Below are 11233 nucleotides of genomic sequence, written 5' to 3' on the forward strand. Positions count from 1 at the left end.
AAAAACCCAAAAATCCAACAATTAAACATGATACACATTAAAAATGGACAACGTAATAAATCATTTAAAGAATATCAAAAAATGTGAAAAATAAATAGTATAAAAGGAAATAACCAAATCCTTAACAGAATGAATGCTTGAAACCAAAATAGGCATCAGAACAAAAAGTCAAAGTAGCTATACCTGGATGCATTAAATCATTCTGCCACAGAGATACACTAAAAACGGAGAAGACTTTGACTATGCGCATAAACTTTGCGCGCGGTATACAAACGAACATGGAACAATACATTTATTAATCTGTCTTAATGTTAGTTAATAAAAAGAAAGAATCAGTGTTTGTTCATGTTTTTGTTGCTGTTACGTGACGTGGCGGTGTCTGACTAGGGGTGTCTGATATAGGCCTATTGGGAATTACAAACACGTGTTGTGTGTTCAAAAGTTTTTGGTAATCTGTTCATTCATAAATAAATATATAAAAGGTACAGATCTAACTTTCTAGACCTAGCACACTGTAAAAGGGGATGGCCTGCAGTTACCTTAAAAATCTATTTCAACCTGATTGAACTCATAACATTTAGTTTTGATGGTATAAATTAATTAATTTTGGTTGATTTTAGCGATTAGGCTATATTTTTGACTTGAACAAAACCAAAACTTAGATGTTACCATTTAAGGTGAACATTTCTTCCCTAGTGTACCTAAGTATTTAACTTCTAGATAGATAGATAGACAGATAGATAGACAGACTTATCTGAAAAATAAACTTGGATTTTATGGTTGGGAACGCACTCAGTAAACGGCTGTTACGTTTTGTCACGTAAACGTTGCATCATCAGTGCGCTATCATTTCGCTGAAGCGTAACACCGATCACGTGACCCAGCACGCCCCTGCGCGATCACCAATACACCCCATTCCCTTATACAACACATACAGTGATTGGCGTAGAAAGGTTTTGTTGCTACAGCCCTCCTGTTTAATGTAAAACGTTTACAGTAACAGAGAGAGCTATTCACTCTTCTGTGATCTCAGGGACCCGGTGTCTCGTCGTCAGTCATATCCGGAGCACGCATGGCTTCACAAAAGCAGAACGACAGCTCAGCCGCCGGCTACCAGCCGCTCTTCAAATCATTCGCTACAGATGCGATCCACGTTGGTTCAGAGCCGGAGCAGTGGAACTCTAGGGCCGTAGTGCCTCCTATTTCGCTGTCTACTACCTTTAAACAACACGGACCGGGGAAACATGCGGTAAGTCATTGAGGTATTTTGTAAGCGTTTGACATCGAGAATATATTAATTGTTGTTTCGTATTAACCTGATATTTGAGTATGTAGATTGTGATATGTGTACTGATCGAGTGACAATAGAGCTCGCGATTGTTTCTTTGATCAGCAATTCTCACTCGCACTTTCCATTTAAATGGATTTGACGTGAAATGAACAATTACAGAACTTTGTGTGAAAGGGAAGTTTTTTTATTATTATACATTTATTTATAAATACCAACTAATATACCAAGCGTAACTACATTAAAGACTTGTAGGTTTTGAGTTAAGACTGTAAGTAGGTGCATGTCACAGTGACTGACTAAGCACAAAGCATCTCATATCCTGCTGAAAAACCAACCTAAACTGGCATACTGGTTTTAAACGGTCTACCAGGCTAGTGTTCTGGCTGGCTTTAGAGGGACATTGGGCACTTGGCCTATCCAAACTGAAAGACCCGCAAACTATTTAGGCTGGCTTAAGTGTCTTTATGTAGAACCTATCGACTTTGTTGGAAGATCCCAACCACAAGCCAGGCCTGTTTATTTAATTCAGTGATTTAACAAAATATACTTGACATTTAAACAACACCACAGGTTGAGGTCAAGTACTTAATTATTATGCTCAATTGCCTTCTGAAAGAAGTTGAATTAGCTGGTTTTGGTTGTTTCAAGCTGGTCTTAGCTTATCAAACTCCTCTGGAACCAGTCAAAAACAATAATGCATAGGATACCTTTTGACAAAAGAGTGGTTACTGATTTCATCAACAAAGAAGCTGCAAGTTGACTGAGTATTAACAACATAAGTCATGAGAACAGCCAGGTGGTTGAAGTAAATGCATATGTTCGCATGTTAACTATGTCTGTTTGTAAAGGAGTTACGCCACAAACAGTATGTTTTTAATTCAAGAGTTTTCTGTGGATTTGACATTTTATTTGCACAATTCAAAACACTAGTTTATGTGAAGCATTTTGAATTTCACTTTTTTCTAATATTTTATCTGCCAGGGTTTTGACTACAGCAGGAGTGGAAATCCCACAAGAAGCTGTCTTGAGAGAGCAGTTGCTGCTTTGGATGGTGCACAATACTGTGAGTCCATCACCAACACTTTTATATGATATGTTATATGACATTGATATAACCTAAAGCTCTGTCTGACTTTGCTAATAGGTCTCGCTCTTGCCTCTGGATTGGCTGCAACTTTGACCATCACACATCTTTTTAAGGCTGGAGATGGAATTTTGTGCATGAATGATGTTTATGGAGGTGAGTTACTGCTCCTAATAATAAATAAAATGATAGTTGGGCTTAAGAAAAAGGCAGTGAAAAGCTGATATTCTTACTGAGACTGTCATGTTCTTTCCACCAGGAACTAACCGGTATTTCAGAAAAGTAGCTGCGGAAGTTGGCTTTGATGTCTCTTTTGCTGACCTCACAAAGCTAGAGTTGCTAAAAGCAGCTCTAAAACCAAATACAAAGGTACACCTGGCTGACGGTATTAGAAAATTACTGTGGGAAAGAGGGTTGAATGAGTAATTATTTTCTCACATGAATAATTAGCTTTGAGAAGTACCACTCTTAACTGAAATGGCATATTAATGGATAAAAGCGTCTGCTAAATGACTAAATAAAATAAAATAAAATATTAAATGTTCTGATTTCTACAGATGGTGTGGATTGAAACACCCACAAACCCTACAATGAAGGTTGTGGACATCAAGGGCTGTTCAGATATTGTCCATGAGCACAACAAGGACATAATTGTTGTTGTGGACAACACTTTCATGTCATCCTATTTTCAGGTATGAACATTTACATTATTTTAATACATAACCCAGTGCTGCTGGTTTTTTGATGTATGAATAATACATTCTGAGAACTCAGTGACATTACCTTGTCCAGAGAGCAACGACTTAATGTTTCACGCTATGCTACTAATTAAAAAGTGAGTTAATAAAGTTAAAAATGCATTGTGTACAGTTGACTTGTATCATAAGATTCCAGTGCAGGGATAGAGTTTCCTTATACAGAAACTAGATGATGCAATTATTTCACTATTTTTCTCATTCCTGGAACAGCGCCCCCTTGCACTTGGAGCAGACATCTGCATGTACTCTGCAACAAAGTACATAAATGGTAAATTTAAAAAAATAAATAATTACTTCAGCCTGTTGTATAACTGAAAGTTTGTTGATCGAAATTTAAATTATCCATGTAATTCCAGGACACAGTGATGTTGTGATGGGCCTGATTTCTCTCAACCGTGATGACATCTATGAACGACTGAAGTTTTTGCAGAATGGTAAGGCTCTACTAATTTAAACCGAAACCTTTAAGATGTGAAAAAGTGTGAAAATCTGTTGACATCCTAATTTTCTGCGAACAGCTCTTCTCTTTATGGCATGACTTTGTGACTCAAGATCAAAAGGGCTGTACGATTATATAAGATGTATTTTACAAGCAGTATATAGCATGTGATTTTTTTTTTTTGCCCTTTGAAATAAAGCCAAATTATTGGACAGTACTAACAATAGAGAACAGCCTATATATATGTGTGTTTGTGTATATATGTAGGATATATATATATATATATATATATATAGATAGATAGAACATACATATACATACATTATATATATATATATATATATACATACACACACACACATGCACAGATGCTTCTTTATATATTTAATTATTGTCAGGTTTTAATGCTGATGTGAACTATAATCTTAATAAACCATAATGGACATAAAAAACATCCATTTATGATGTGCTAAACCTGATTGGTGCTGTACAATAAGCTTTGATTTATTTTCTTTTTTTTTTTAATCAGATAATCTCAAGGCCAAAGAATCATAGCCAACTGAGCTTATCACTGAAGAGTGTTAAAGGTTCAGCTCAGTGTTATAATGTACATAAATATGCTGAAGATGTGTGACATGCCCAAGAGAGGCACCAGGTGCAATGTTCAGATATAACTCTGTGAAGAAGAAATTCTAGCAAGAATTAAGTTATTTTCTCTACACTATTGGGGGTCTTTTGTAAGGGACAAGAAAAATGTACTTCATTCACTTGAAAAGAAAATGACTTGTCTTCAAGTGAAAGTAATATCCTATATTAATATCTGCTGGCAGTATTTCCCTTTTGTTATTACATGTAGTCTCGTTGAAAAAGACAATTTCCTTTATTCCCTCTTGACTTTGAAGTACATGGCTCAGAAATAGTTTCAGGAAAACTTTTTTCATTGCATATTATTGCTATATCCTTTATTTTAATGTGATTTTTAAATGGTCTAATCACCGTACGTATAATTTGAGCAAGTTATAATTTTATCGACTTCATCCCATACCTCCCACCTGTCACACTGTTACAGTCCTGATTTGAAACCTTGTGCTTTCTGTTAGGTTCTTATTGCAATTACATCAGATTGGAGATTTATCCCTGACTGTAACATTAAAAACGAGTCAACTGCATAGTGGAAGTAGAACTTTTAAGGTTTGTTTTACTCTCTCTTCCTCCCCGTTTACTTCAGCTCTTGGGGCTGTGCCTTCTCCATTTGACTGTTATATGTGCAATCGGGGTCTGAAGACACTCCACGTGAGAATGAAGCAGCACTTTAAGAACGCAATGGCCGCGGCACAGTTTCTGGAGGCTGACCCAAGAGTGGACAAAGTCATCTTCCCAGGTGTCTGTGTTATTATTGTAACTTCATATAGAAGTGTATGTTGGGTGATTTTGACATAGAGGTAATTGCTCAAATAATCCATCTGAATATAAAAATAGTAAATGTTTGGATGAGTCCAATAGACTTTTTTTAATGATGTAAAAAAAAATTGAAAACCTTTTGAATAGTAGTGTAGGTGCTTCATTTGTATGATACCACCTATGGGCAAGCTTTAACTGTGTTGTTCAAAATGAACTGATATTCCAGTCGGACTTGACTGACTCTTTTCCTTCAGGTCTTCCATCCCACCCTCAGCATGAGCTGACAAAGAGACAGTGCACAGGTTGTCCTGGGATGATCACTTTCTACATCAAAGGAAAACTGGAGCACGCCTCAACTTTCCTCAGCAGTCTGAAGGTGCTTTGAAGCTTCATATAGTTTGAAAATCTTTTACATCTTACATTTTTAAAACCTATATGGTGTTTTGCGTTTCAGTTGTTTGCACTTGCTGAAAGTCTTGGTGGTTATGAGAGTCTAGCAGAGCACCCGTAAGTATGTCCAAATCCACTGACTGTTCTGAGGGAAAATCTGATTTAAATCCAGAGCATACAGAAAATAAACATATATATAACGTATATTACCTTTTTTTCATTTAAAGTCCCCCTGTGGTGAAAATCAAGTTTTTTATGTTGTTTATTTGTCTGTGTTGTTTTTAATATGCTTTTAGACAAACCATGTGCCAATCCATTTATCAACACCATTGCTGAGTATTTTCTCCTTAAAACTGTAGTTTCCCAAAGGCAGTCACAGAAACATGGTTTGAAACAGCCTTTGTTTTGCTACGTCACAAAACTCAATAACCAATAGCGTCAAGGGACCCTAAGAGGCTTATTTTGGATTTCCACTAGGGGGCGTGAGAGCTTTAATGTTACCGTAAAATGAAATTGCAGAAACAACACTTTTCTTTTCTGAGCAGTTTGCCTCATTGTAGAAGATTATTTAGCAGGAAATAATGGAACATTTATAGTTATAGTAATCAGCTTTCAATATAACGAAGTTAAGGTTAATCATCTTTTGGAACATCATTGTGACAGGTTTATGATATTTATGGTTCACAAGTAATTCACTAACTTTTTTTCTGACTAAGTCTTCTTGATATTTTACCCTGTCCGGTGTTACCATGATTTATCCTTGAAAATCAAATCAAAATCAGTAAAAACGCTTTTTTGTGGGAACATTTCATCCACCTCCATTTCCAATTATCTTGCATCTTTTGTTATTCAGAGCAATTATGACTCATGCTTCAGTGTCTGAGAATGAGAGGAAAGAGCTGGGCATCAGTGATACGCTTATTCGTTTGTCTGTGGGTCTGGAGGATGAAGAAGATATTATTGCAGACCTAAACCAAGCCCTCGCTGCTGCAGTGAGTATTTCAGTAGACCTGAACATCTGACACTAAATAAATAAACACACACATTCAATACAGTTTTTAATTTTAATTTTTACTTTTGTTCAGCAAGGAAGCATTATTTGCTCAAAGTGATAACAGTTTTTTTTAGTTTTTATTTCAAATAAATGCTGTTTTAGTTTAACTTTCTATCCATTAAAGAATCATAACAAATATATCACAATTGTCAGAGTATCGACCTCAAATTTTTTCCAACAAACACTTGGAGTCTCACTAGTCCTAAATAGATCTACAGCTGACCAGTGCATTATGTGTATGTGACGTTATTATCTCCATGCTGAAGACATTATACGTAATCGTGTGCATTTCTATTTGTAGAGCCTCATTTTCGGACCAAAGGTGCTTTTAATGGTGCATCCTCATGTAAATTGATTTTATTCCCTGAAATATGGTATTTTTTTTAAGCTTGTGTCAACATAGAGATCATTTCGACCCATAAAGTTCAGTGAACCATCTCTGAGAGCGCAGGCCATTTCCCCTCTCTCTAAAGTGCACTGCAAAATAAGGTTCCAGGAAATAAAGACAAATCAGCTTAGGTCAGTGTCTGAGAATTATTGCCATAGAAACGTATTTGTGAGGAGAAAGCTAGGGGTTTGTGGGCTGTGCGGTCTCTCGGGAAGCCTGCTCGCTCTATTGGACGGAGTCTTTGAGCGTGATATCGCAGCAGTGCAGACGTGTGAGCAGATGCTTATTAGAAAGCAAAGGTGCAGCAGTATAGTTTGATAAGATTTGTACATCGCTACACCATTCACCCTATTATTGTGAAGGTCTAGTGATCGTGTCTCTGAGGTGAGAGCCCTTTTCCTCTGTCAGCAATGCAATGCCAGCCCTGCAGTTCCATATTTGATCCCTTTAGATGTGCTTTGCTGCTCATCTGAAGAGAATGGAAATGAAATCATGACTTGTATCCAGTTGCTATCCAATACCCCTCTGAGATCATTACTAAAAGAGCTTTTGTGATTTGCGGTGTGTTTTAATTTGATGACATACGTTCTGAGGGGGTGAATTCCATTAGGTCCTGGCACGCAGTTTTCCTCTGAGAGTTATATATCTTCAGTCTCCTCCATTCTTTCTGAAAACCGTAGGTTAATTATCAGCACTTTTGTGAGGTTAAGAGCTGTAATTTAAAAAAAAAATGGCAGAATATGCTAATGTTAACAGCATTTATTGAACCACTCTCTGCGGTGAGCCTCAAATTGCTGCCTTTGTGGCTCAGTGCTGTTTCAACCAGTTGGCAGAGACTGTGGGGCGCTAGCTAGAGAACTTGTCTGGAATGACATGAAGAAACAGAACAAACTGAGACAGACTAAATCCAGAAGAACTGTGGCAATGTCTCCAAGATGCTTCAAGAAATCTACCTGCAAAGCTGTTAAAAGTTTTAGGCACTTGTGTAAAAATGCTGTAAAATTAGGACACTGTCATAAATTTTCTTTAACAATTAACTTCTATTAACTAAATTAAATCAACATTTAGTGTGAGCATCCTTTGCGTTTAAAGCAGCTTTTGCCCTAGGTGCACATAGTTTTTCAGGTAGCTTTGCAGGTAGGTTTCTTGAAGCATCTTGGAGACGTTGCCACATAACACGTATAACACGCATACACACACTTTTTCATTTTTAATCAAATTCTTTTATTCAGCAAAGATTTATTAAATTGATTAAAAATGATATAAAGGACTTTTACGTTGTTACATAATATTTTTGAACTTTCTATTTCAAAGAATCCTGAAAAATATGTATCATGTTTTCCACAAAAATATTAAGCTGCATGACTGTTTTCAAAATTGATAATAAGAAATGTTTCTTGAGCACCAAATCAGCATATTAGAATGATTTCTGAAGGATCATGTGACACTAAAGACTGGAGTAGTGGCTGTTGAAAATTTGCTATCCCAGGAATAAATTACATTTTAAAACATTAAAATAGAAAACAATTATTTTAAATTGTTTTTTTTTTTCCATGGAATGAAATTTCACTATTATTAATTTTCTGTACTTTTGATCAAATAAATGCAGCCTTGGTGAGACTACTTTCAAATACATTAAAAAAAAAATTACAGATGAAGCATCTTGGAGACGTTGCCACAGTTCTTCTGGATTTAGTCTGTCCCAATTTGTTCTGTTTTTTCATGTCATTCCAGACAGACTGATGATGGTGAGATCAGATCTCTGTGTGGTGCACTGGCTGTTGTCAGACTCCTTGTGCAAACAAAAATCTCACTGGATTATTACAGTTAATGGCAAAATGAATGTTTGGAAATGTAAACTGATATTTCCTACTGACACACAGCAAAAGATAGAAATAACTGACTTCAAACCGTTTTTTAGCTGGTAAAAATACTAGTGTTCTAATAATTTTGGCCACCACTGTATACAGGGATGTGCAGAGAGTTTCGGCTTGAAAATCATCTTGGGACATTCCCATCAAGTTCTATTTTATTTTTTTTTTCCATGGAATGAAATTTCACTATTATTAATTTTCTGTACTTTTGATCAAATAAATGCAGCCTTGGTGAGACTACTTTCAAATACATTAAAAAAAAAATTACAGACCCCAAATTTTAAAACAGTAGTCTATGTATAGTGTTTTTTAAATATTTATATTGTATACCTGTACAAAACCTTATTCAAGCAAATATTAATTTGCCATGTTAAAACCAAGACATTTTTTTTTCTGTTAAATATTTTATTAACTGGTTTCTTTTCTTTCTTTTTTTTAAACAGCATCCAAAAAAGTAAGCGGCTGATCAAGCTCAATTAAGAGCAATGGCACCACATCTGGACAAGACAAGGACACTCTTCTGTGGCACATTTCTAATTTACTTAGTATATGACAGTTATGCTTGAAAAATTTGAATTGTATTTTTCAGGGAACAAATATCCTCAAGAAACTCATTTGCATTTCTACTTTTTGTAATTATAGTTTGATAAAGTAGTTGGGTTCTAAACAGGTTCTTCTATTTAAACTTTTAATACAGGAAAAAGCCAGGACTGCAAAGGAAATCCGATATCATGCAAATGATAGTTTTAATCTTTTTTATAAGGACTGTGATTCAAGTTAATTCAGCAAGAAGTACAAGCAGCACAAAAGACACGGATTACACAACCAGTCTTTATTTTCTGCATCAAAGATGATGCATAGTCACATAATGTTATAATGTTTCAAATCACTCTTCATTGATCAGTTTGTATTTTAAGTACTAGATATTGGTTGGAGGCTTGAGCATTTTAAACTCTAAAGGGATCACATCTGATCTTTGTCTGTGCTACCAGACCCATTAAAAGCCATTTTTAATCTCTCTGTTTTGTCTTCTTCCTGAACATCTTTGATGGTGGTACACCATAAGAAATCACTTTGAAGTCAACAAGCACCACACATGTAATTGGAAGATGAATAGTAAAAGACATATCTAATGAGCCGATCTAACAACACCATCAATAATGCTACAAGGGCAACTTGAACTGAGAAGTAATTCCTCCACAGAATTTATCAGACTTGAATTTATTTCTGTGACGGGCATGACATGATAATTCTCCAGTCCTGATGAGGCTAATTTTTTAGCTTTTAATTTTTTGAGCAATGTAAGGTTTTTAGGATATGCTGCAAGAAACTAAAAAATGAAGAATGTTATGTAAAAAGTGTTTAATCAGGATGTCAAATATTTCTCAATTCTTGACAGGCCATTTTGCCTTTTTATATGCAGTTTTACTGATAAAAGACCTTTCACTGGGAGTCAGTTCAAGCTTGTCAAGGTATAAAACTGTCAGAAAGCGTATCAATGCCTTTTTGTTTGTCACTATAGTACTTTCAGTGGTTATTTTCCATCATCTTCCCACAAGGCATATATTCTGTATCAAATGAATAGCACCTCATTTATGTTATTTGCTGACTTAAGGGATGTCCATTTAGCGAACTGTACACACAGGAAGCACAACACCATTAACCCAGGTATGCAGTGCCAAAGGTTCTTCTCAAACCCATTAACTCTACATATTACTGTTCATATATCTCCAGTATAGGAGCCACTGACATTTTCATTTATCCCAGACATAATGCATGCAAAATATCAGGGGTCAGGGGTGTAAAGTTCATTCTAATGTTTATTTATAAGTATATACTGTGTCAGTTTGGGAGGAGAATGCGCCTGTATTACAGGTTAGTAATAGAATGAATGGAAATATGAGCAAAGCTGAGGTTGCACCTCTTATGTGACCCAATGTTCTTTTCCTTCATCAAAATACATGTTTGATCTCGCCAGGATCCTTTCATGCTGTGTTTTCCAATTTTCCAATATCTAAAAGAGAAGATATTGCTTGATTCGCACTCGCAAGCCTGTTGCAAAGATGATGGGTTATTAACAATGTCACAATCTTGATTCAAAGCATGATTTTTCTGTCCATATAAAATTATGTTCAGAAAAATGGTTAATGGCTAAATATTGGTAATTGTTTGCACGACTGACTTTTTAACAACAACTTTGCAGTAAGGTTGCGGCAGGCATCATATCCTAATACTTCTGACAAGATATCCATTTCCTTTCCAATACGTGAATATATGTAATTTGAAAACTAATACTAGTATGTGAACTAAAGATTTAACCCTTAAATGCATGAATGTTTCGCCAATCATTATTACATATTCGGGTCTTTAGCGACCCGGACCAATATATCCAGCACGGATGGATCTCTAACTGCTGCAATAGCAAAAAACTCTCGATATTTTAAGAAGAATTACAGAAGAATAAAATAAAGCATATTTCGTTACCTTTTGAAACTTAAAAGGGTTCAATTTGAGCAGATGATTTTAAGTGTAATTTTTGCTGATGATATTCGTT

General features: G+C 35.6%; 1 protein-coding gene across 1 annotated transcript; it reads left to right on the top strand.

Moving 5' to 3' along the window:
- Positions 1 to 873: 873 nt before the first annotated feature.
- LOC107711102 (cystathionine gamma-lyase) lies at positions 874 to 9697 on the top strand. The gene is made up of 12 exons (XM_016516035.1): positions 874 to 1249; positions 2273 to 2354; positions 2436 to 2531; positions 2635 to 2744; positions 2933 to 3067; positions 3344 to 3401; positions 3490 to 3567; positions 4801 to 4953; positions 5228 to 5349; positions 5428 to 5480; positions 6217 to 6355; positions 9123 to 9697. The coding sequence occupies exons 1-12, from the start codon at positions 1073 to 1075 to the stop codon at positions 9135 to 9137; spliced, it is 1218 nt and encodes a 405-aa protein (XP_016371521.1). The 5' UTR covers positions 874 to 1072; the 3' UTR covers positions 9138 to 9697.
- Positions 9698 to 11233: the final 1536 nt, after the last annotated feature.

This window comes from Sinocyclocheilus rhinocerous, unplaced genomic scaffold (assembly GCF_001515625.1).
Source record: "Sinocyclocheilus rhinocerous isolate Xijiao unplaced genomic scaffold, SAMN03320098_v1.1 scaffold85, whole genome shotgun sequence".
Classification (NCBI taxonomy): Eukaryota; Metazoa; Chordata; class Actinopteri; order Cypriniformes; family Cyprinidae; genus Sinocyclocheilus; species Sinocyclocheilus rhinocerous.